Source organism: Zonotrichia leucophrys, chromosome Z (genome assembly GCF_028769735.1).
Source record: "Zonotrichia leucophrys gambelii isolate GWCS_2022_RI chromosome Z, RI_Zleu_2.0, whole genome shotgun sequence".
NCBI classification, from domain to species: domain Eukaryota; kingdom Metazoa; phylum Chordata; class Aves; order Passeriformes; family Passerellidae; genus Zonotrichia; species Zonotrichia leucophrys.
The window spans coordinates 13607939-13635261 of record NC_088200.1 but is presented as its reverse complement, the minus strand read 5'-3'; the positions used below and the strand labels follow the sequence as shown (position 1 = coordinate 13635261).

Below are 27323 nucleotides of genomic sequence, written 5' to 3'. Positions count from 1 at the left end.
AAATGTTAAACGATACTGGGCCCTGTATTGACACCTGGGGGCACCACCAGTAACAGGCCTCCAACTATATCCTGTGCCACTGATTGTAATGTTCTGGGATTGCCATTCAACCAGTTCTCAATTCACCTCACTGCCCTCTCATCTAGGTAGTCCACTCTACCTGAGCTTGCCTATGAGGATGTTGTGAGAGAATGTTTCTTAGAATTACAGACATGAGTGGAGCAGTTCCTTTTATACCCAGTCAGCAGACCTGAAAATAGCCAGACACTTGTCATGTCTGATGTTTCAAACGTCACAAATCTCACAATGCATTTTTTCCTTCCTATTTAATGTTCAGCACTTGCACCTAGGTGACCATGAACTCCTTAGACATGCAGCTGGCTCTGTGGCTACAGATAAGTTACGTAGATCCAGCATGGAATTAATGGGTCTACAGTATATAAGGGGAAACAGTAAGGTGAATTAATTGCTTGCTAGGAGATGTGGGGATTTGAAATATTTGTGTCAATTGTGTCAAGAAAAATAGTCTTTCCTAAAATAGTATGGTATAACCTTAGGCAAAATGGGAGATTTTTGTATTATTCTTGCACAGTAAGGAAGACATCATGGTGAGATCATGAAATGATAAAGCTTCTTAGAACACAGGACTCTGTATCATTGCATGGTTTGCATATGCCTCTTGCCACCATTTTGAAAGCTAACCAGAGGCCACTGTGCTTCTTGCAGGATTACTGGGGAAAATAAAATCTATGTTGTAGAGGCTGTTAAACTGGGTAATAGATCATGATGTTTTTGTCTTGCTTTGAATCCAAGAGAATATAAAAAAAAATCTGGGAAACGACATTAATGAACTGCAAACACACATCTTTGGCCATAACTTCATAATTAAGGCAAATGAGGAGTTTTTGCTGTTAGCGTTCTGTACTATAGCTGGACTTAGAAAAGAGTGCAGGCAGGGTGGGTAAAGAGAGTATAAAAACTGCTCTGTTAGCTTTTTGGTATTCTTGGCACGGGCAACCCAAATTACTGGACTCCCTCTTTCTTTCTCAATCTGCCATGCTTGGCTGTTTTGACTAGGAGTGGGCTCTGAAGTTTTTCTCAGAATGTTGAAAAATGTACATCTGTTAGAGAAGAAAAACCTTCTAGGATATGTAGCTGGGTGAGAAAGAGAAAAATAACTCTGTACTATTCTCAAGAATAATTGGTCTGGAAACAAATAATAACTGGTTGGTAAACAAACTGAAGGAGAGGAGACATAGCCAAGTGCTGGGCCCTGGCATTTGGGAGGTGGTTTTATGACAGTGTCATCTTGAGCAGTTCATGACTGTGTGTCAAGCATTTCTTTCCATATCCAGTACTAGTCCCACATGGGAAAGCTAAAATGTGAGGAAGAAATAGATGATCACACCTGTCTACTGTGTGCAGAAGGAATGAACAGGATATAAAATAAAGTTAATGCAAGCCATTCATCAAAGTTCGATTTGTTGTTCCCAAATGATGATTTCTTAAATGTGTTTTCCCATAGGGTACACTTGCTGAACGTATTAGAGCAGGAGGAGCAGGAATCCCAGCATTTTACACCAGTACTGGTTATGGGACGCTGGTGCAGGAAGGGGGTGCACCCATCAAGTACAACACAGATGGCACCATTGCCATTGCCAGCCAGCCAAGAGAGGTAAGAGGTCTGATCACCATTAGGAAGGCTTCAGCATTGAAAAATTAATTTCTAACATATTTACAAGATAAACAGGTGTTTAAGAAGGAGTTAAGTTTAACTCTACTGTATTCATTTAACTGGATGTCTGTGGTACCAGAGACATCAGCTTTGCTTCCATTGCTTGCTGCTGTCCTCTGTGATGTGTTAAAGAAGTTTTTACAGTTCTAGAGTGATTTAGCATCAAGACCTGGTCCAAGTGGAAGCCTGCCTTGCTGAGTTACTCTTCATGTGACTGTTCTTTGACCAGGTTTGCTGTGTATTCAAAGTAAGTTCAAAGTAAAACCTGTTCATGGGGCAGGTGCTCCTTGCATAGTGCATATTGCAGTAAGCATAGTGCAGTATGCAGTAAGCAGCCCTGCAGCTGCACATGGAGCTTCAGCCTTAGAAGAAATGGGGCATTCTCATGCTAAATGCAAGAGCTCAGTTGACACAAATTTCAGGAAATTAATTTCCCAACATTTGAAATGCAATTTAGTCTCAGTTTTTAAAATTGCAAAGAAGTAAAAAGACTGTGGCTTTCAAGGTAGAAGCAAGGGTTTCATTTTGAAGTTGGATGTAGAATTTGGAGAAGGGATGTCTCAGTGCTGTAATGTTTCTTGCAGAAATGGGTGGGGCTAATATTGTGTGTTCCAATTAGGCTGCATACAACATTAAATTTCACCTCAAGAGCTTTTCTGGGGTAAAGGTAATTCCACTCTAACCCGTGGCTTTCATGTATTCTATACATGACTATTTGCAGTATCTATACGTTGTCTTAATATTTTATATTCCCTTAACTTTTTTACTGCATACATCATTATGATGTTTCACCACTTGGAAGAATGTTTTGTTCAATAAACAGCTTATAATTTGAATAACATTTTTCTTATTTTGTTTTGCTTTTGACATTTGTGGGAAAATCTCCCTTATTCAGTCTAATAATGATGGAGTGCTAAAAACATGACTAGTGTGATTTGTTGATTCCATTCTCCACATCCATTTTGCACTGAAGTATAATTTTATAAAGGCTCAGATTGCCTTTTATGGTATTGGCAAACTGACATCTGATACACTTTTCTCATACTTCCCCTTTCAGCAACTTTAAAAAGCTCTCAAGTAATATTTGTGTATATTCTTACCTTCTACATTGTTAAGAGAGGTGGTCGTTCACCTCTCTATATAGGACTGAAAGACTAGCTCTGTCCCTCTTCCATATTTTGGCTTCAGGCATAGTGTCATTCATTCCAAATATTGATCATTAATACAGGGAAAACCAAATGAAACTCAGCCTGTTAGATGACATGATTTGAGAGGTCTTTCTTGAATTGACTTAATTTTGGATTTGGTGGTGGGCAGTGCTTTTGACCTTTTTCAGTAATTCTGCTTTAGCATTTCAGTTTTTGATTAGCTGGCAGATGTGCAGGACAAAGCATGTCTAATTCCAGTAGATGGAGCAGGAGGAATATGGATTCTCATGATGTTTCTCTAGAGACACTATGATAAAACTGGGGTTTATAAAAGCCTGTGATAAAACTGAGGTTTCCATGCCTCTCTGTTATCATACAGCTTTTCAGTAAAAACTGTACAGAGTACAAAAAGAAGCTGAAATATAATAGTCTGCAAAGTTAAACCCCTAAAATAAGTATTACATGTGATATCTGTTGTAAGAAACCTACATCTCAAATTTGGACTTTTCTTTATAGGTGAGGGAGTTTGATGGCCGTCACTTTATTCTCGAGAAATCTATTACAGGAGATTTTGCTCTTGTGAAGGCATGGAAGGCTGATCGTGCAGGAAACATAATTTTCAGGTATGACTTGTTTACTGGTGGGAAAAGATTATTTTACAGTTTAGGTAATGAATGAGAAGGAGAATCCTGTCTCCTGTGTTATGGGAAAATAATGTTTTACTGATTTCATATTCTTTCATATTGTCTTTCCCTACTGTCAAATCACACTGCTATAAAACACCAAAATGTAATTGCTTTTTCTAATGACTTTTGAGAATTCAAACATAGCTGTAAAGTAAAGCATTCATAGTTAAAAATGAGGCACAGCAGACCAAAGTCATTATGATGATTGTTTGATTGTTGAGAAACTTAGTGACATTCTCTTTCTTTCAATATTCGTGCTAGTTTGGGTCCTTTTTCTTGAGCAATTAAAGGCTTACCCAAGAAGTACAGGTTCATGCTCAACAGAAGAGAAGGAAACTGAGTCAGTTTACTGGCCAGTCAGTGATGGGAAACCTGATTCTGTCTAAAGAAAGCTGTGTTTAAAGTTTATTTCATCATCACCAGTGGTGTAGGGAAAGGCATCATATGAATTTAAACATCTTTGCAATGAAAAGTTTGATGTTGCAGTACTGGGAAAATCTTCTATATGGGTTGCTGTGTTTGTGTTCTGGTTTGGCCTGGACTGAAGCAGGGGAGAGGTTTGCTTAAGTTTAATGCCTGGTTTTTATTTGTTTGTCTTATGGCTATCAGATGAAAAGGTGAGTGTTGTAATTACCGTGTGCAGATTATTACAAGCACATGCTGATTGAGAGTCTAAGGAGTTGGAAAACCAACTGAAAAATATGTGTACAAAATAACACCCATAAAGTAATGCTTTCCTTCATGTGTATATCTATACATATATATTTATATAGCCACATAATTAATACTAAATTAAAATACTTGAAAATTTATAATTAAGTTTTTATTTTGCCCAACCCTTGGCATCTTGACTTGCCCATTGGCAAGATAATACGGTTTCTGACTGAAAGCTGAACTTTCTGGTATGTGTACAGATGAATTTGATGGCTGCTAAACTACCAGGCTCTCTGTAGGGCCTGGTACATTGAATACAGGAAACTCTCTCCCCCCTTGGCCTTGTCTTTGATCATGAGCCACTACTCTGTGTGCTTTTATCCTGTATCTTTCTACTGATGCATACTGATGCATAGTAGATACCTCTCAAAAGTTCTTTCATTCTCCATGGAAAGACTGGTTGTGTTCTCCTTTCCCCCTCTTCTTTATGTTCTCTTGTTCTCTCTCCATTTCCTTCTTGCTTTTCCTTTCAGAAGTCTTCGTTATGTCTCCCACATTCACACAATACAGCTGATAACAGATACTACTTCCATCTGGAGTGAAGACCTAAAAATCTTGACTCCTCCCTTCCACTGTAACTAACTGAAGATGGAAACTGATCATCATCTGGTGTCCTATTCCATACAGAATATTGTTAGCTCAAAGGAATGTGTTTATGATAAGCAGTGACCTATTCTGTTTCTGGATAAGACAAGATTATCTGATAACACAGAACAGAGAAACATAGGGTCATCTTATAACTTGCTGTTTGCTACCACTTTCACAGCAGTGTGGTCCTATTCATAGTTGTTTCCTGTGACAGTGTGAAGCCAGTAGCATGGTGTGTCTGCCAAACTGTTAATCGCCGTCAAGCTAAGAGCTTTTATAAATTTAGAGGATGTAGTGTAAGTGTTCTTAAGGTACACTTACTTGGACCACAGGCTGGCATTAATTTTTTTCCTATTCCCATACATTAAGCTATGTTGTTGTCCTGGAATTCAGAATGGCACCAACTTCTTTAGAAAGCTGCTTTTAAAACTGTTTGGTTTTTTTAAAGTTCTACTTCATGGGTCGTAGATCTTTTGTCCCATACAGCTTGTTGTGGTGGATTTCATTTCAGGCATCTTCATGCTGAGTGAACTATTCTGCACCACTGAACAATGGTTAGATTTTGTCCAAGAAAGGTCCTAACCTCTCTTGAGGCTTTGCTCATTAGGGACAGCATCAGGGAGTACTTCCATAGATAGTCAGAGAATCCCAGAATGGCCTGGTTTGGAAGGGATCTTAAATAGCATCCACTTCCAGCCTCCAGCTGTGGGCAGGAAGACGGTTCAGTGAGTTGGGTTGCTTAGAGGTCCATCCAGCCTGGCCTTGTACACTTCTAGGGATGGGGCATCCACAACTTCTCTGAGCAACCTGTTTCATTTTCTCACCACCCTCAGTAAAGAATTTCTCTCTCATATCAAAACTAAAGCTCCACTCTTTCAACTTGAAGCCATTTTCCCTGTTTTGTCACTACATGCCCTTGTGAAAAGTCCATCTCCCTTCAGGTACTGGAAAGCTGTAATTTGGTCACCCTGAAGCCTTCTCTTTTCCAGGCTTAACAATTCAAATTCTCTCAGCCTTTCCTTGTGTGAGACCTATGGTCATCTTGGTAGCCTCTGGGCTGGCTCCAGCAGGTCCCTGTCCCTCCTGTTCAGAGGAGCCCAGGGCTGGATGCAGTGCTCCAGGTGGGTCTCAGCAGAGCAGAGCAGAGGGGCAGAATCCCCTCCCTGCCCTGCTGCCCACGGGGCTCTGGGTGCAGCCCAGGACACGTTTGGCTCTCTGGGCTGGGAGTGCCATGGCTGGGCCGTGTGCAGCCTCTCACCCACAGCACCCCAAGCCCTTCTGGGCACGGCTGCTCTGGGGCTGCTCATGCTCAGCCTGATAGTGCTGATAGTGAGGTTGTTCCTACTCAGGTGCAGCACTACCCAGCACCAGCACTTGGCCTTGGTAAACCTCATCAGATTCCCAAAGGCCACTTCTCCAGCTTCTGGATGGTATCTCATTCTTCAGAAGTGTCACCAGCACCACTCAGCTTGGTGTCTTCTGCTGATTTGCTGAGGATGCACTAGATTCCTTTGTCTGTGTCATTACTGAAGATATCAAATAACACTGGTCCCAGTAGAGACCCTTGAGGGACACCACTTGTCACAGATGTCCACTGGGTCACTGAGCCATTGATCATTAACCTCTGGGCATGACTGTTGAACCCATTCCTCATCTACCAAATAGTCTATGCAGTCGAATCCATCTTCCTCCAGATTAGATACAATGGTGTTGTGGGGCTCTAAAGCCATGTCAAAGGCTTTACAGAAGTGTAGATAAGTTACATCTATAACCACCTCCCATTCACTGATGTAGTCACTCCATCATACAAGACCACTATATTAGGTTAGGCAGGACTTGGCTAACAAAAGTGAAGTTTTGCTGGCTCTCCTAAACCATCTCCCTGTACTCCCTGCCACTTAGCACCCCTTCTAGGAGTATCCACCATGATCTTCCTGGGCACAGAGCAGTCACCTGGTATTTCACCTAACTGCCATGACTTTTCAAGTATCATGGAGAGTGATTTGTCTGTCTCCTTTGGCTCCCCTCCCTTTTCACCTGGTCCCATTCTGCTAGTTGTTCTGGCCCTGTGTACCTCGGCTTTACAAGCTAATATGTGGCTTGTTGGTGATGAAAATAGACTATTGACAAAGAAGTGGAAATGTTGAAGGGATGACCTGAGTCAGAGCCTCTTCTGTGAGAGTCATGTCAAGTCATCTCTTCATGCTTCAACTGGTTTTGCAATACCTAAATTCAGCTCATACCTGAGGTGTCTCTGCATCTTCATATTGCTGGATATGTAGTGGATGTAGTTTGTTGGTTTAGTCTGCTATGAGCTAGTTTGCTATCTTTTGCCTCTGGGAGAAAAGATGTCATGCTTTTGGGTGAGCTTAGAAATCCAGTGGAACAATGGAACTTTGTAGGTGTTGCTGAATCTAGATGTCCAGAAATTTTTCTTAAAATAAAAATGCAAATTTGTCTAGCTAGTTTTTGAATTTCCTACTGCTAACTCGTTAACATTATTCTGTGTTGGAAAATAAGTGTAGTGTAGTGTAGTGCTTCTGTTTTTTTTTTTTTTCTTCTGGATGCTGTGCTCTTTATATAAGAGCCTTTGATCCCATAAAACTTCTGGATGGTGTGTTCTTTAGAAATAAAGCCTTTGATCCTGTAAAAGATTGCTGCTTCTGAAACAACTTTACCTAACTCAAGAACAGTTTAAATGGCAGAAGTTTTTATAAATTACGTCAGATTAGAGACCATTAGCTCTTCTTAATGTCAAATTAACATTATGAAATGTTTTCTTGTAGTTTTCTCCCTATGTAAAAATAACTTTATATCAGTTTCTTTTATTGGCAAGAGTAGCCCCTACAATCTAGAGAAAATCTTTGGCTCAGAAAAGTAGTTACCTGGGATGAAATATTGAATTGTTTTGTCATCTTCCTTTCCCCCATCTGTATTCATTTCTTAGCTATTTTAATTCAGGTTTTCTATCTCTGTTTTTCTTCTCATTTGCTACTCTGCCTAGTTTAGGGGAGTTTTTCCTGAATCACTACTAACTAGTATTGTTTTCGTCTCTCAGAGGAGAGTATAAATTCACATTGTGGGGTTTTTTCCTTTTGTTTCTTATTGTTACATACTTCTTTTGGGTGTGTATAGCCACCAAAAAGACCCATGGGCAGAAGATATTCATAGAATCACAGAATATCTTGAGTTGGAAGGGACCCACAAGGATCATCAAAGTCCAGCCCCTGACCCTGCACAGCACCATCCCCAGGAGTCACATTCTGTGCCTGGGAGTGGTGTCCAAACGCTTCTTGAGCTCTGTCAGGCTGGTGCTGTGACCACTGCCCTCTGGGTGAAAAACTTTTTTCAGATGTCCAATTTAAACCTTCCCTAACTCAGCTTCAGGCCATTCCCTCGGCCCTGTCACTGTCACCACAGAGCAGAGATCAGTGCCTGCCCCTCCTTGTCCCCTCACAAGGAAGATGTAGCTGCAGTGAAGTGCCCCCTCAGTCTCCCCCAGGCTGAACAGACCAGACCCTTCATTATCCTTGTGACCCCCCTTTGCACAATCTCTAATAGTTTAGTATCTTTTTTACGGTTTGGCACCCAAAACTGCCCCCATCACTCAGGCTGAGGCTGCCGCAGTGCAGAGCGGGCCAATCCCCTCCTTTGCCCAGCTGGCCATGCTGTGCCTGATACCCCCAGGACAGGGTTGACTCTTTGTAGAGGCTTCACAGCTACTATATATTGCCATTAAAACGGAGTTTGCCCAAGATAGGTGTCTTCGGGTATAGCTGTGATCGTGTCGGGATGCCGGCGGTGCCGGGCCTTGGCCGCGTCCCTCGGCGCTGCCCCCGAGCCAGGCGGTGGCAGCAGCGCCCCGAGGCTCGGAGCGGCTGCGGCGCTGGGCACAGTGCTGGCCCCGGGGGAGGCAGGGGGAGAGCCCCTGCAGGCTGGACTCCTTCGTCTTAAGGGCTTTTAGCCAACTTAAATGATTCTGTGAGTCTGTGAAACAAGAATGGTCAGGGGGGAAAAAATGTTTCTGTGCAAAAACGATGTGGGAAACGAGGTTTTGTCTTGTTTTGAAACCTGGTTTCATGGATTTTGAGGAAAAATTTTCAGAAATTCTGCTTTTTAACAGAGAAAAATGCTGTGAAGCTAGCAGTGGAACACCATTAAAGCCTTTATAGTATTTCTTAATTATTAAGTGTGCCACGCTGCTTTGTTTGTTTTCTGAAAACACATGGAGTGGCTGACACAGATCACTTGTTTCCCCTATGCTCCTAGGATCTTGGTACAGTTGCACAGGTATACATGTTAAGTATTGCTTTTATTCTCTAGAGGTTCTTTTTCCTTTATACAGAAATGCTCTGTGGGAGTACTTAGGGTGAATGCCAGAGTCTTAGAAAACTGACAGAGATTTGGGTTTTTTTATCTTGTTGGGTTTTTTTGTGTTTTTCTTTGTTTGATTGGTTTTTTTGTGGGTTTTGGGTGGTTTTTTTGTTTGTTTGTTGGTCTTTAATTAAGAAACTTGGATTACATTTACTACCGGGTAAAGTGCTATCCGAAATCCTAGTCTGAGTTAGGAAAGCTTGCTTGAGAGATTGTTAGGCCTGGTACTGGTCCCCTGTGGAGATTAATTTCATTCCTTGTGCAGTGAAAAAATGGCATTGTACAAAGTCCAGCTTGTTGCTGCTTTTGGATCCAATAAATAAAGATATCAGTAACATACTCAATTTCAATTAAACAGTGTGCTGATTTAAAGTCAAAAGAGCTGTAATAAATACTTCCTAATGTAGAAAAATATGATTTCATTTCAGATGCATCTTACACAATTCCTCAATACTTTTTTCTCCCTTACACTTTTTTTAATTAGTTTTTCATCTATTTGGCAAAAAGCTTTGTGATGGTTAAAATACAGACATTCCTCTAGTAGCTTATCTCTGAAAAGTCTTTCATTGTGCTATTATGGACTTAAATATTTATTCATTTTCTTTTTTTTGTTTTGTTTTGTTTTTCAGGAAAACTGCAAGAAACTTCAACCAACCTATGTGCAAAGCTGCAAAAACCACTGTAGTGGAGGTAGGAAATTGAAACATAGTAAGCCCTATACTGGTATAGTCAACATACCCCTTTACCTTATATGGTATTTTGGAGACAGGCTGGGGGATTTCAAATCAGGGTCATTGGTCTAACTCTCTCCTTGGATTGCCTTCTCCTGGCACTGTGCTCTGCTTTGGTAATTCTTTGTTGCTGTACAACTGATGCTGAGCAGGACTTTGTGTTTGCTGTGATCAGCCTTTGAAAGGGAAACAAAGAAGAGCCTTCAAATTTGTTAAATAAAGTAATTCATGGATGAAAGGGGAAAAGAGTAGGCTTAGGCTCTGTTTGAGAAGATTCACGTAAGACTTTATGCAAAACTTCTTGAAAATAAAATCAAGTACATAACAACATAGATTAGGCAAACCACAGAGCTATCACAGTTCTGGTCTCTAAAATGTAATAAATTACATAAATATGAGTCCATAATAATATACAGACATTTGGCTGTGTCTTGAGAATGAGGATGAACTAGCTGATCTAGAAGTTTCTTCCATTCTTTTTGCCCTTTTTCTTTGTCTGAAATGAGAATATTTAAAAACATGAAGCAGCCTATTCTGAAAAAATATTGGTGCCTGGAGAGTTGCTAAGGCATAGCAATATGTAAAAGATAGACTGCTCGCTTAGCTTTTTCTTCACTCTCTGTTAAGTTTTTTTATATGCCTAATAAAAGCTAAGTGCAGTTTGGCAGTAAGATCAAGACAAACTCTTCTGGGCTATTTCTAGAAAATGGTTTATGGAAGAGGCTGTTATTTCTTCAGGGTTTTTTGTTTGTTTTGTTTGGGGGTTGGCTTGGGGTTTTGTCTGTTTGTTGTTTGTTTGTTTGTAAGATGTTTTTTGGAAAATATATTTGTTATATAAGCATCTCTGGATAATACATTTGGGAACTTTAGTTATTTCTTTATGCCTTACAGAACTATCACAAAAAATACCATTATATTTGCCATGACTTACAGTGCCAATACAGCAAAACATTCTCATGTTTTGTTTTTAAGAAAGGTTTGAACTATTTTTCTATCTAAAAATTAAATAAAGAATCTTTTCTTCTAGACACTTGTCCTTTATACCTTGCTCAGTCTGGCATTTAAAGAATTTAAGTAGATCAAAGCCTTCCACCTACATTCCATCTCTTTCTCTCTTTCTGCTCTTCTATCCATGTATGATAGGGTAGAATTTTCTTGTCAGTGAGCAGCTGATGTGACATCGTTCTTGCCGTAATTCCATTTATCAGTTGTTAGTAGATCTGCTGTGAACTGTGTCCACTGTGAGTCTTACTGCATTTTCAATACCATTTAAAAAACTGTCAATCTTTTTGCAAGATGCGTTATTATTATTACTTTGCAATTCTGCTTTTTATGGACAAATTAGATGAAGATACAAAACCACAGATTTAGGACAAATATTTTGAACCATCCTTGACTTAACTTCTAAATGTCACTCTTTCAAAGTGGAATTCAGAATGTTGTGTTTGGGTGTAAGAGTTAAAACCCAGGGAATGAGAAGGAAATATCTCTGTATGGTGTCTAGTACATCCTCAGCATTGAGCAGTTTAAGTTGTCTTAGCTCATCAATAGGGAACTGAGACAACTAAAAATTTTAGTTAAAGTTGGTCAAGGCTGAAGATTGAAGTTCTCAAACCCATTTACAGGGAGAAGAAAAAGGTTTGTGTGGAGTAGTAATTCAGATACTGTCTTGGCAGGAGGGATTTCCAGATTCTGGTGCTTTTCCCAGCTCTGTTTCTGTAACTGACTGAACATTTAACTGAATTTAAGCAGACAGCTCTAGTACCTAGGAGTAGAGACTTGAAGCCAACTCTGCTCCTTTTCATCAAAATAGTTGCAGGTCAGGCTTGTCTTCAAAGGTAAAGTGATTAACTGGGGTTTTTAGGATTGTTTCCCACTTGCTGAGATTTACTTTAGTCTCTGATCATTGATACAAATATGGAATGGCATTTGACATTGTAAGATACTAATGAAATACAAACTGCTGGAAATCCAATCTCAGTGTATCTGTGAACTTGTTGAAAACAGAAAGTTAACTGGAAATAACATTTGTTAACATGTCCTGCAAAGTTAACCTGGGGAGATTTGAAATCTGACATCCATACACAGTGAAGGACTTTTTTTTTCTTTACTTAATGCTGTTTTTCTCTAGTTTTAGTCTGTGGGGTGTTTTACACACCCTTATCTGAAGTACAGACAGACACTTAATAATTGTAGCAATTCAGAGGCAGACAAATTCTGTCGATGTGAAGGATAAAAGAAAAGGAGATAAGAAATAAAAACCCCCCACTTCTCCGACTCACAGACTGATAGCTATTGTTTGCTTAAAAATTCTCCTGTATTGTGAGAAGCAAGATTGGCTGCACATAGTGGTGTCTGAAGAAGGAGGAAGTCAGATTGTTACCTGTTATATTTGCAGTGAAGGCATGCAGTGAAGAATTACTGATTTTTAAAATGGCAGATTAAACTTTCAGCCTTGTTTATTTTGAATAGGGAAATGGTCAGAAGTACCCAATCAGTACTCATTTTGGGATCAGAAATACATTGATTGTAAGCTTCTAATTAAATGCAACAAGTGCTTACTGATCTGCACAATTTTTTTTAACTGTTGCATGCATCTCTTTTGTTTATCTAAGTGAGAGGGAGTAGAATCTGCTGTCAAGAAAATAAGGATGGGTTATATGAGGAACAGATAACTGTCTATAAAAATCTAACTGTGCCAAGTCCAGTGGAATTTCTACTTTAATTTGAAGGTGACCCATTATTAAAGGTCAAAAAAAATTCCACTGTATTGCATGATTCCTGTTACTTGGAAGTTAACCTTTGCAGAGACAAATGCTAAATAATGTTGGTAGCATCAGTTATTTTGGCTTTATATATAAAAGTGAAATGATGCAGGGAGTTCATCGCTTCTCACTTCAGCTTGCAGAACTTGCAGAAGTTAAGCATGCAGCTAGACCTGTAGCTTTGTTTGAACCTGAGCTCTCACACACATGCTCAACCTGAGGTTTTCAGGTTGTTTTTTTCAGAGCTATAAACACTTTCCTGCTCCTTAATAAAAATGGGAGAGTTGAGAAATTGGCCAATACAAAAGAAACTCAATGGTCAGAAGTTACATACAAGCCACCAGCCCTTGTAAAGACTGAAACAAAGAGCATGGCCTGTGAAAAAACTTGAGAGCTTGTGTGATGTTTAAGGTATGGTAGCACTTCCAACACTGTTGAATGAAGGTGAAACTGAATTGAGGAGGTGTCACTGCTGTCAGGACCCTCAACAGAGCCATAGAATTTTGTGATGGGAAATGAGCTGTGAGGCAGCTTGGAGTTGCAGGAAGGCCTCTTGGATGTGTGCCTAGACTCCTAGCGTTAGGGCTGTGATAACAGAGTGCTTCTTAACATGTGTATCTCCCTGTAGAGACGCCTCTGACCAGAAACCCACTGGGACTTGGGTAATGACACCTCTTTTTTTAGGGAACTGGGGCTACCCAAGTCACAGTAGAAAGCACGGTGTGACCTTGCCAGATGTGGTGTCATGATAACATGGGAAAGGGTGATATAGGCTTGGGCTCCTGCTTTCTGCCACAGAAAAGAGTACATAAATGTCTGTAACTGTCCCAAATGACCCCAAGCTCTATCTGTTTTCTTTTTATTCTCTGCTGTGATACCTACTGAATATTTTTCACTGGTGAAGTGATTTGAGAGCTCAGCCACTGCCACCGTGAAAGTGTTTGGTAGTGGTAATGGTCAATATGTTTAGAAATATTTATTGACTGACTGTTTGAATATCCAGTTTGAATAATTTTCTTGTTCAGATCACAGAAGATGGCTAAATATATCTCCTTGGGTAAATAACATTTACACCTCAAATAATATCAAGGGAGGGAAAAAAAAGAAAGTGTACTTTCTCATAAAAATGCATTAAATAAAAATCATTAAGCCCTGCATTTTATCTCTGGTTGCCTAGTAACAACACAGCCACATCAGTGAGCACCATTTTCTCAGGTACAATGAACTGCGTGGCACTAAGGGACAGAATCAGACTGAAATAAGCTATTTGTATCATGTTATCTGTGCTAAATCATGGCATTTGCTTTTATTGAGGAAACTTGAAATGAACCTTTTTTTGTGTGTATGTCTATACCTCCAAATGCTTGTAACAATGGCAAAACTTTCGTCACATGCACAGCTCTTTTCTGAAAAACTCTTCAAGATTTTTGCGCAGTGACAGTTTACTATGAAAAAGCTGTAAGTACCACTTTAAAGTGAAACAATAATCTAATAGAAACTTTTGTTACCTGGATGCTGTAGCCATGGAACTCAAAAGTGAAGCCTGGTAGAGAACAGCTTTGGGACAGGCACAGACTTTACATTAGTGTGTGTTTCTGTGAAACCACAGTTCAGAATAGACATAGAATAGAATTAAATAGAAATAAATAGACACAGATGTAGAATTAAAGTTCTGTTCAAATGCTGTAGCCACTGAGCTTTTGTGTTGCTATAGCTTTTGTTGATATTATTTAACTGCTCAATGATGAGTCTGTGTGTGTTTAGGCAATGGTTGTGAGGGAGCGTCCCATGGATCTGCAGTGGGAGAGAGGCTTTTTTTGAGAATCCCATTTGTCACAGGATGGATACTGAACTTCTTAGTCCTGCCACATTACCAGCTGCTTTTAGCACAAGTGACAGTAGAATTCTAGTTGCCATAATATGCTCCTATAACACATTATATATATAAGTGTGTGCATGCATATATATGTGTGTATGTATATATAAAATAAATATATAAAGCTTTGTATCTTGAATATGTAGGTAGGTAGTCGGGGCTTTTGACTGCATAAGTGTATTTATGTGCCTAGGCCTTGGCTAAATCCTGAGTCAGGGATGCCTGTGGGTCTAAATTTAGATAACCCAAATATTATGTATAGACATTACAATAACCTTTCCCAGAGGAATCTTAGTTGAAAGATTTGAGTGGATATTTGTGGGAGAGCAACTTTGAAATACAAGCTCATGATTCTTCTAAAGTGTAGAAGGGAAAATAGCAAAATATCAGGAATGTCTCTTGGGAAGACTGATTTCATAGACTTGGATTGATGAAACCTTTTGGGAGGTATAGCAAAGAAGAAATGAAGTTAGGGAAAGACCGTGTTAATGAGTTTGAGAATAAAATTTTCCAATGTGGAGGAAGTATTGGAAGAGCAGTAGGAGTTTGACCTTGATCACAATCATTGTAATCTCAAACACAGAAAAGAAACATGATGGAAAGTGAGATCCAAGCTCAGATGTCTGAGACTAAGCATTACCAAGCCAAAGCAAACCAAAAAGCTCAAGCTTCTAAGAAATATCCAGCCCAATACAAAATAAAGAATACTTGAAAGTAGCAAGAAATCTTTTTAAGAATACGTACATAGTTGACTGGGAGACCAAGAATACTTCATTCACCATTCAATGAAGGGACTAAAATTATCTGTGCAGGTTACAATGAAGGCTGAAGAGCTTAATGCCTTTTCTCCTACAGTTCTGAGCAATGTTAACAACCAGTTTGGCAGCCATAACGATGCCAGTCATGGAAAGTTAAAGAGCAAATCAGAAAAGGATTGGAGTTGAAATTCAGGGACCACCAGTATTGTTTTGGAAAATCAGCTCCTAGAAACATTTACACACCATTACCACAACAATTTTAGTTTCCCAAAAAGAATCCCGCTCCCAGACTTGAGTACTCCTCTGTTGGTTTTATTTCTCTTCAGTGTATTTTGTTCCTTGCTTCTGTGTGTGCATGTGCTTATTATAAACAGAACAACAAAACATTTGTACAGCTGTGGCACAGACCCTTTTAGAATTATTAGAAAAGTACTGGAATATAAGTAGTACTGAACTAGAGGGTAGTTCATATGGTAGTTGTCACATTTAGCTAACATGTTTCTGATGATGTGATTATTGGAGTGTCTTCTGCCAGGCCAGGAGTTTGACTTGATGATCCTAATGGGTGCTTTCCAAAACAGCATATTGTATTCTGTGACTGTTCTGTTCTATGATTTCATGGGAATAAACTCCTTTGATATTTAATTTTGCAATGTGGGGTTTGTGGATGTTTTTTGTTTGGATGGAGTTTTATGTTGGTTTTTAGCTGTTGTTTTTTTATTTCCTGGTTGTTGGGGTTTTTTTCCTACAATTGCTTTTCTTTTATATATAACATCTAATTAAATGGCTTCAGATTTGGCACTTTGTTGCTCAGGTAGTGAATATTAAGTAGTTGAAATTCATAGCAGATCAAATTGTTGCTGACTGCTGTTCAGGTAATTTTACCTCCTTATAATACACTGCTGGAAGATTTGAATTTGTTTTTTTTCTTTTATCTGTCTCTTATATTTTTATTCCTTTCTAACTTATACTTTCTTGAATGTGTATCATGAGTTTTCTCAGCATTCAACTTCATAAGTTCATTGCAGATGTGAATGTATTCTTCAATGAAAATAATTCCTTTTATCCTTGTCACATATGTTAAGAGCAAATATGACATTCAATAAGAACAAGAAAAAGGAAGCTCGCAGTTGATCAGTAGATACTGCAGATTGCCAGGAAGTAAGTGTGCTGGAGAAACTGATGGAAAGCCTCTGTTTGCTTCTAAAGCTAAATTTAGAGGGTTTTTCATAACATTTTATAGAAAGCCTCATAGACTGTGCATTTGAAGTATATTTCACTAACAGTACTCGTGTCTTCTATCATGAGAATTTGAAAATTAAATTTAAAATGCTCTAAATTTTCAGCTCTGCTTTGTGTACAAGATGTGTGAATCAATCAGTGACTTAACTGTCATTGCATTTAAAATCATGCGTTATTATAGGACTGAAAATACGGGAGAGTTCTACGCATGATTTAAGGAATTTACAGGCATCTATCCTGGTGTCTTAAAGCATTAATTTGTTTTCTGTGCTATTAACATCTCTGATGAAGATTTCTAGCATTGAATGAGAAAGGTTTTACATCCAAACTGAAAATCTTCCAAAAGACTGCATTCTGACATGAAGCAAATGTCTCTTTTCAGGTGATCAACATAGGAGATTTGAAAAGCTGCAGCCTCATAACTATTGCTGGAGTGAAAATTTTTGAGTAATTGAATCAGTAGATCAGATGTTAGCAGCATCCTTTTAGCTCTTGAAGAATCCATCCCCTGAAAATGCTATGGAATTACTCAGTATAAAAGTGAATGTTTAAAGAGAAGTAATGGGTTGAGATACGAAGACTGGCTTGACTTAACTCATACTGATTTTTCTGCATGACAGTGGTAAAATAATGACTGCAGGCGATGGTAAAAGAATGAACAAGGACAACAGAGTAGTTTTCCTTTTCTGAGTCCTAAACAGTTTCCTAGTCTTCCTGTTTTTTCTTTTTAGTTTCCTCCCCAAAATATTATTAAGTTCTGTTATAGAGAACTTGCATTCAAGGTGTCTGGTGTGTAGAAATACACTCCCATTTGTATTCCCATGAATATAAACTAAGATCCTTAGTTTGCAACTTCTGATTCATCTGGAGTAAGCAATAACTAAAGAAATCTTAAAGCAACTCCATGTTTGAACAGGTGTTCCTGGATTTTATTACAGAGAAACAGGCACACTCCTCCTTTTCGTTAACCTGTGGAATAAGTCAAGTGTATTTTATCAGTCTTCTTGTTGCTGAAAGAAGTGGAGAAAGGCAAAGAGTTGTGGATTTGATCCCCATATGGGCCATTCACTTAAGAGTTTCATTCCATGATTCCTGTGGGTCCCTTCTGACTCAGGTGATGCTGTGAAATAATCCCAGTTAGAATGGGGAAGGTATGTAGCCAATTGGCTCTATAAGCAGTGGGATAAGGGGCACTTGTGCTCAAGACAATTTTTCACCATTTCTAGTGAAATTTGAATTTTCTTGTAAGGCTATGATAAGCAAAAAATTCCATTTTTATAGTTTAAAGGACTGATTTAAATGTTTCTGCCAGCTTCAAATAATAAAAAAGTGCTTTTATAAATACTTTATTCTTAGAGCTTTTTAAATTTCCATATGTATCTATTGCTCTCTTTTCCAGGCACCTTTTAGGAAGGATAACAATTAAGTGCAAGAAAACTTTAATTCTTCTTAGAATATGTTAGTGACATTCTCTTTATATCCATATTTCTGTGGTCTGTTGAAAGTGTCTAAGCCACACCAATTGTTTTCTTTCTTTCAAACTTTTCCCTTGAAAGGTACCCTGACTAACTTCTTCCTCAAAACTGTGGAGAAGTTTGTTTATCTTGAATATTTTGGGAGGTTGGGATATCTGCTGTCATTCTGAGGGTGGAATGGACCACACTAATTCCTTGTTGAGAAACAGAGCAGTAGCATGTCAAGTAGCTTCCAGAACTCTTTGAAAATCACCACTGTCTCTAATGAACAACTGAAAGAAGGAGAACTTACATATGTGTACGTAGAACATGCCTTTTTTGGATGAAAATACCTTTTTGTTACTTTTACTGAAATACCTGCAGGGCTTCTCTTTCTTACCAGAGAGAAGCAGCAACAGAATTAGCTAAAATCAGCTGCTAATGCATTGTTTTATGTTGGTATTACGTTGCTGTGTATCTCCTGCTGAGCATGCTCTGGTCCGATCCTTAGTTAGAGATATTCCTTGAATCTGAGCGGGGTTTGATTGCGCTTAAATAAATTTTAAAGTACAAAACCCATCTTTGCTAATGCAATGAAATCTCTGGTTTTTTTCTTAATTTTATTTTGCTTTTCTACTTCTCACTTCAGTATTTATATTCCACTTCGTTTACTTTTGAAAGTAAAGCTTAAATCTATCTCCTGACCTGTAAGTTACATTTCTTGGAATGTGTAGGGTATGAGAGGTCTTGTCTCTTTTCATTTGCAATTCTCAGATGTGAGTAAGAAAATCTTTTGTTGTGATTATGGTTGGGATTTTTTGGGAGTTCAATTATTACAGGTAAAATGTGATTAATTTTAATAAAAAAGTAATTTATTTATTTTTACCTTCTAATAAGTTCAAAGGCTGTCAATCTAAAGCAATTTGAAAATAAGTAACAAAGTACAGCAATAATGTATTTAAAGCAACATATGTTTTGTTTGCAAAAATGGCAAATTATTTTCCAGTACAGTTACTCTTGTTAGCAGCTTTTGTGTTCTGGAGTGGAAGTATTTGGGATGAAGTCAGTCCCCTTATTCAGCTGAGTATGGCTTAAATAGGTTCTTCTGCTATTGATTGGCCCTTAGCAAATGAAGACCATATTCACAGATTGTGGGAGTTTTGTTTGTTGTCTTCTGGCTCTTCTCCTGTTATTTAATTCTGTTATTGAAAAGTAATTACATAATACATAATCTAAAAAAACAGTTTTCCAAACTTTCTATTTCCAGATGTGAGATGATTTTGTATATATTCCACATGGATGGTTATGTTTTATTTTGTGTTAAGAACCTAGGTATTGAATACAAATTGGGTGCTTTATCACCTCATTTCATCAAGAAAGGAAAAGTCACAAAATGTGATCACAGCCAGCAGGAGGTTACTGATGACTTATATCAGAGCAACCACAGGGTTTCGGAAAGAATCACTCCCTAGTTGTACCTGCTGTAGGAGCCTGGTTTGATTGGTGATGCTGGGCCTGCTGGACTGCTGGATCTTAAAGTAATCTCTCATGCTTTCAATTCAGGTAATTTTACCATAAAATAATAGAATAAAATGCAAATGAGTGAATTTAAGGAGGTAAGAAAACAGCTATCTTCATTTTGACTTTTTAGTGGATACAGAATTATATAGACATATTAGTGCAAGTCATCAAACAAACAAGCCCATCAATTTAATGGAAGAATTTTTTTTAGAAATGTCAGTTTCTTCAGATTTTGAACATGTTCTTGAAACTTAAGACTACTGTGTATCCTTTTTGTACTAATATGTGACTAGCTCAGAAATTTCTGAAGTGTAGTGCTATGTGTGTGGGAGACCCTCTCCAGAGACTGGTGGCTAAATTTTTCATATTCTTCCATGCATGTGCACAGCTTTACAAATACATAGCCTTTGCAGATAATCAAGTATGCTTCCTCTTTTCTTTGTGGTATATATCCTGGAGTTGCTGTGTGTGAGGATCTAGAGCTGGTTATTTACTGCTGTCTGTCTTCTTCTCTGCTGTCAGCAGTACAGCATGGAGGAAGATGTCAAATGCGTGCAATGGGAAGGGGCCGTTGAAGAAAACAGGGAGCAGGTGCAGAGAAGTGTGAGAGGAGATTAAGCCTGAGGCAACTACAAGTATAGGTGGTAATTGAGGAGATTTAGAGCAGAGAAAACAAATGTGAATTGAGTATATTCTAGCAGGGGCTCCTGATTTAGGAGGATCTGTAGCCACATGGTGAAAAACCTGAAGACAAATGTAGTAGATTTATGTTGGTTTTGCTTTCCTAATCATCAGATACAACATACTGGCTACAGATCTCACTGTTTTTCTCTGTGGTGTTTACAAAGGATAACAGTCTACTAGAAAGAAGGAAAACATAAAGGTACATAAGATCTTCAACAACATGAAACAGACAAATAAACAACTGCTGTGTGCTATTTCTGTATGGCACAGAGAAGGGAGCACACAGTGAAATTACAATAGGTAATAAGAAATGTTTTACATAATAGTTAAATTTAAGATATGCATCAATAGAGTCTCTTGGGTTTCAAGAAAATGAGTTCCTGGCTCATCAGAAGCTATGAAGAAGGTGATGTATGTCCAGCCTCTGACTGAGGACATCCTGCAGTTGACACATTGCTGGCAGCTGGGAGAATATAACCAGAAGTACCACACTGCCTTTTAAGATCCTTTTGCTAAGAAGAAGGGCTGTTTGGCTAAGCGGACCTTCAGTGTGCACCTTCAGTGAGACCCAGACCAGGCTCATTGTGTGAAAGATTCTCTGATAAATATGAACTTTACAGGTTTTTACTGTTCCCTGCCCTTCAGTAAGCTTATGAAAACGTCTGTTTGAAGTCTAATATGACCATAATGTGGTAATTGTTGATCAAAATGTTGATCAACTATTTGGTAGTTGCTTGATTTTAAAGTTATAAAAGTCTCTTTTTCAGTATGGATATTGACTGGCTAGCATTCCATTACTGTAGGATTTTGACAGTAGAAATTTCACGGTCTGTCTGATCTTGCAAAAGGAAAGAATTTGACTCAGAAGATCATCTGTTTCATCTGCCTGCTTGCAGAACTCAGTAGTAACCTGCTTTGCTTTTTTCTGTAGTTAAGAAAGTTTGTATAGTGTGTTCTTAATTTCGAGTGGACTGTCTTCAGAGTATATTTCACACTTTTATAATATCAAAGCTATTTGTGAAATTCAGTCTAAACAATTAATATTAACTTTTTCACCTATTGTTTGTCATTAACCGTCATGAATGTTTGGTTGATCACTGTTTCTGTGATCTTGAATGCAGACACATAAAATTTATTCTTATAGCTCTTATTATGTATTTTAATTTTTTTTTAATTTTAAGATTTTATAAATGTTACAAAGAATTTTTGACATCTTGACTCTTCCAGTAGTGAACTGATGATGTGTACTGATGAGTTTGTCTTGAGCATCTAAGTGGCTAAATTTTATTTCATTCCTCTTGTTATTTTGGACATTTAACCAACTGTAATGTTTTGTTTTACTAATGTTCTGCTAGGAATGATTATTATTTCAGTTTGAGGAACTGAAATGAACTAGGATAATTAGGGTAGTGATAGAGAGATTTAATAAAGTTAGTATAAAAATAAGCTACTTAAAAATGCCTAGGTTTGTTAGGCTGTGATTCTCTCCCCATCTCTTTTTTTCTTTCATGCACACATGTTTTTGATTTTTTTTCTGTAATAAGGAATTAAATTGCAGGTTTTGGTTTTAGGAAAACAGATTTAAAAATTAGCCAGCTGAAAATATTTAACATAATATAAAGTACATAATTGGGCTGCAGAAATAGATAAAAGGAACATACTAGAAACAAAGGCTTTTTTTATTTTTGAGTGTTTTGGCATAATAGTTTGTCATTGTTGTTTCCTTATCAACTTTTGGTAAGGAACCATAGTTTTTATTTTTCTTACTTTATTTACTTTTCTTACTTCCATATCTATCAAGGTTCCCTTTTTCTTTCTGTGAGCCTTCAGAAATTCTGGAATAAAACTAGAAGAATAGCTGAATTTCTGTAAAGAAAAGGAATTAAAATTGCTTTACAAGAGAAAAGTAGATGTAAATTACAGAAGGAAGTGATATTGTGAAGCAAAGGACCACTGCCTCTGAATGCTCATACGAAAAGGAAGGCAGAAGGCTCTTGTGAATCATAGTGGAAAACAGCTTTTATGTTCTGGGTGTACTTACAGATAAACCAGTGTTTAGGAAGGACTGAATTCATTCATCCTCCTTCCACTGTCAGCAATCAGAGAAGATTTGCAAGAATGCTACCCCCAGGAAGAAATCCCCAGTACTGTGAAACTCTTGAGGCAATGAAAGGATTTTTGGATCAGGCATCAGAGCCTTCCCAGAAGAGGAAAGTCAGAGCTCATGGTCTCTCGTAGTTCCTTTTTACAAAGTGTTTACAAAGATGTAAACATTTTTTGTCTATTTGTTCATTGATGAAGTGAAGATTTAAGATGAACACATGTGATCAAGGCCATCTAAAAGGTACCAGAGGATTTTGATTTTCTAATTACAAAGAGTACAGGAGGTGGTCTGCCCTGATTAGTTCCCTCTCTGTGCTTTGCCAGAGTTTGTGTCTCTTGGGTGGGATGACACATAATGATTTTTGATGTTTACAAAGATTCTTCTGTATGTTACAAAATAAAGCCTGAGGCAGGGTGAGTACAGAGAAGAAAGAACAGAAGCATAGGTATGATGAGAGCAGAGCAGGAGAAAAACTCACACGCATCCTTTGAATTATTAATATGGATGTGCTCCTGCCTTTCTCTTTGAGGCTTCATCTACAGAGGTGTTACAGAGCCGCTCATAAAGAAACACGAAACCTGAAAGAGAAGTGAATACGCCCAGTGATGGTCCTTCCTATTGAATTTGCTGTATCATTCTTCTCTAGGAAGTTACTGGGGCAATGCCTTGCAGTGGCCAGAGGCACTAGGGTGCTGATTCCCATAGCCATCAGATATCGTGGTGTCACTTCAGCTGGCGCAGCTTCATCTCTGGCTCTGCTGATGGCAGGCAGCCCATGTGTGGTGCCTCATCATTCGGTTCCCTGGGAGAGAGAGCTGGAGCACTCAGATGGCGTTTGTACTTCCTCTGCTTCAGTTCTCCCTTTTCCGTGCAACGTGCTGATTATTTCACTTGCAGAACTGGAAGACAGTTAATTTTTCATATATCACATGCAAATTCTTAATCCCTTTTCAAAATTCCTCTTTACTGCTGTGGAGGTAATTGAACATATTTAATTTTAGTTACATTTGATGCTTATTCCACATAGTGGTAGAACATGGAAAGGTGTTCCAGTTGTCAGGGATCCTTAGGCTTACCTGAAATCCCTAGGACAAAATACAGTTTGCAGTGTTGTGTTCATTTAGGATAATGTTTGGAAATAATAGAGGAAAAGCTATCAGGCGGACTGCTGTGTCCCAAGAGACAAAATACAAACCAATTAGCAGAATGGCGTGACTGATAACAAAATCCAATAATTTATTGTTGGATGAATAATTTATTTGGTGTATTCTATGGGGGGAGAAACTCAGTGTGTCAAGTTTTCTGACAGTATAATTCTGAGTTAGTTGAATTGTGCCAAGATTTTGGTTTTTTAATCTCAGCTGCTGCAGCAAATAAATGTAGTTATTCTGTGAGAAAGTTCAAATCAGAGCAATTAGTATTCCCTAGGCCTAGTTTTCCATCTGATAAGTGAAGATAAATATAATTAGAAAGGGTGAATTTGGGAGTCCTGCTGGTAGCAGATCATCTGCTTGCCTATTGCTTTATTGGAAAGTCTTGTTTCCTGCTTCTCCTCTCTTCTGAGGATGATCTGGCAGTAGTCACTACACTAAAAGTGCAGTGTGCTTCAGCTGTGTGCTTCAGGATTTTTTAATTTTACCCTGTGTTTGGCTTGGTCTCCATATTAATCTTAAAATGAGTGTGTAAAATCAGAAACTTCAAGTGAGATGGATGAAACTTTAGCATTTTTTCATGAATACCCAAATCAGAATTTTCAAGATACTGATTTCATTGGCTCTCCTTATCTTGTGGGTAATGGCTTTCTGGATGTGGGCTCTATTCTCCTTGAGCACTGAGGCTTGTGTTGCTGTAGCTGTTGTTGTCTTTTGCTTAGAATGTTTGCCTTGCAGATTTCACAGCACATCCTGTCTGTCTCTTTAACCAGGGGTTTTTTGGGGGATGATCTGAACCTGATTTTGTGATCATTACTTTTTAATTTTTCTTTTCCCTCTCCTGCTTTTAGGGTGGGTTGTTTGGTTTCTTTGTTTGTTTATTGTCACATTTCAAGGCACAGTACGAAGGTGATTTTCTATCAGATGTACTATAGATTTTAGTATTGATCATATTGTTCAGTAGGTTGTCAAATTGAGTTTTAAACTCTTTAATGTTGCTTCACTGGTGACAGCTGTTCAGAGATTTACCCTTACCATATCCCAGGTCTTGTTTTGGAGTTATTAAGCTTTGGGCTTAAGAGTTTAATGAATCTCTGGTGATACAGCAGTTTGGAAATTGTCTTTTGATCTTTGAGTACGTTGTTATGTTCTTTGTAGTAGATTGTTGTATGTTATCTTTGACTGTTGCTCTAACATTACATGTTTTCTCTGTGGCTGGATACAACTGCAAACAACACTAACATTAGAATCTGTTGTGTGGCAGAGTGAGATGTGCTCTGTGTACCTCAGACTTGTTAGGGAAAGCACCAGCCATGGCTCAGAGCCTTAGCTGCAGGTATCTGTCCATAGCAGCGTGTCTAACTAGATCACCCCCAATTCAGGCCTAGAAGGAAGGAAAACTCCTGTTATCTGGGCTGCTCCTGATAGGTGACATTTCAAATCTACTACAGGTGATGAGTGTCGTTTTGTGCTGAATCTCTGTTTCACTAACTATAAAGACTAGATCTAGATCTTCTAGATCTTCATCTTTTGTCTTCTTTCTTGCAACCCATTATTACAGTTCAAATGTTTTCTATTTTAGTTTTGAGTGCACTTTTGTTTCATCTTCTCTGTTTGTGTCCTCTAAATTAATACTTCTGCCTTATATTTATGCATTTTGTTAGTGGCATATTGTTCTTCTCTGTTTGGGCAGAAATTTTTTGTAGTTAGAAACAACTCTGATGTAACTGATATACACAGTTATTATTTCTTCAAGCTGGCCATACAAATGGGCCAGTAAAATTATAAATTACTTTCAATTTTTTGTAAAGAAATATACTTTGAAAGAAGAGAGCAGATGAGCAGATAAGTTAATCTGTTTTAAAGACTATGTATTCTGTCCCATTCATTAGTTTTCTTGACATCATTTGCTGTAAATTTAATGTTTCATTTCAAAACTTCATTGGTATTAAAACCTCTCATTGAATAATTTTTTTCTAAATCTTTTCCCTTTTTTACTCTGTAGGTAGAAGAAATCGTTGATATAGGAGCATTTGCCCCAGAAGACATTCATGTTCCCAAAATCTATGTTGATCGTCTGTTACAAGGAGAGAAGTTTGAGAAGAGAATTGAAGTAAGTAGCTGAGCTTCTCAGTCACAACATATTTCAGCTTGGGGTGTATTTAAAATTTACGTGGTGTTTAGTCTAGCCACCAAGTCTTAACACTGAGAAAATAGTGTGAGAAAGACCCTTAAAGTTTTGCTAAAAACTGGAGCTTAGATAGGTACTTAAGTAGTTAGGTGGGGGCCTGAGGATTGAGCCTGCTTTCTTTCACTACAGACTCTGGTTCAGTTCCTGAATAATTTAGGGCAGCTGCCTGTAGCCCTGGATGACTTTACTGCAGTTGAAAATCTAGTGGAAAATGCTACTAAATTCTCCTTCCCTCTCAGTTCACCTGCTCTAGATATGACAAGGGGAACACCTAGACAAGGATCTGACTTTCTTTTCCACTGGACAGCTTTTGATGTGGGCATGTAGGGCCAGCCTCAGTCCCTTTTGTGCTGTACATTGAATTATGTTATGTTGCAGAGGTCTTGCAAACCTTTGTTCCCTTTTCTTTCATCAGGGACATTTCTAACTGGTGGCCTTTCTGGTCTGAATAAAAGATGCCAATAGCTATTAAAATTGCTGCAATAATACTCCACCACTGAAAACACCCAATAAAATTATGATTATGTAATTGTTCTTTGTTGTTTCTATGACTTTGTCACACTCAGGCTATGTCCCTATATTCATTTTGGTGATGTGACAATGCTTTTAATGTGCAGCTGAAAATTCTGTATTTCTTCTGTGTCTCTGTAGTCTGGAGGTGGGAATTGTTCATCTGATAAGCTGGTAGAAGGGAAAATATATGACACAAGGAGAAAAAATCTGTGGGAAAAAAGTGCAGAAATGGATTTTAATAATTAAACTTCTGTTATTAGAATCAAAGCACAAGTCCCAGGAAGTCGTACAAGGCCTTTTCTCTGAGCATTCTCTTTTGTGAATACTAAGGTTAAGAAGCTCTTTTTTTAATTTCGTCTGTTCATTCTGCAAAAGCATCTTGCATGTTGTTGAGTAATTGACTGCAAACAGATGTGTCAGACCTTTTTTTTTCCCCTCTGGTTGTGTCGGGTCAGATTGCAATTAATGGCCTCTTTTCTTCTTATGAATGGCTGCATTATCTCCCAGAAAAGCTTTTTACCTTTTATGACAGAAATAATTTTTCATTTATTAAACATTGCTTCTGCTGCATCTTGGCTGCGTAAGTGAATATCTCTTTAGTCAATACCTACTGAATACCTGGTGAATACCTACCTCATCATTTGCCCCCTTCCCTATATGCTTCAGGAAAAAAAGGGGGCAGGGGTGAGGGAGAAAGCTACTATAAACTGCCAAGCAAAATTGTAACAGAGATTAATTTTGATTATGCAATTTTGTAATTCTGGCAGTGGCAGCTCTTGCTTTTATAGGAAGGAAATGGCAGATTTATTTACTCTTCTGTTAAATTTTATAAATCGGCTGGCTGTACGCAGAAAAGCAGTGGGTATGGTAAGTGGTGAGAGAAGATGAAGAATGTAAGAAATAAAGAAATAAAGAGAAGCTAGTCTGTCATAATTCTTACTGGCTTTAAATAGCAGTTCCTACCTAATATAGCTTAGAAGTGGTTTCTCTAGCACCAGCTATAATTTCTATCCAGCCTTCTCTTTGCTGTATAGAAACTCTCTGTAATTGTTCCTACTTTATCAATCCACAAGCTAAGCAATTCTAGG

The 27323-nt window shown here is 38.2% G+C and overlaps 1 protein-coding gene across 1 annotated transcript in view; it reads left to right on the top strand.

Moving 5' to 3' along the window:
• Nucleotides 1-27323, top strand: part of OXCT1 (3-oxoacid CoA-transferase 1) — an 80882-nt gene that overhangs the window by 19209 nt on the left and 34350 nt on the right. Inside the window, exons 5-8 of the mRNA XM_064735119.1 lie at nucleotides 1526-1675; nucleotides 3400-3506; nucleotides 9875-9935; nucleotides 25537-25644. Of these exons, the coding sequence (XP_064591189.1) occupies nucleotides 1526-1675; nucleotides 3400-3506; nucleotides 9875-9935; nucleotides 25537-25644 (426 nt within the window). The remainder of the gene's footprint in view (nucleotides 1-1525; nucleotides 1676-3399; nucleotides 3507-9874; nucleotides 9936-25536; nucleotides 25645-27323) is intronic.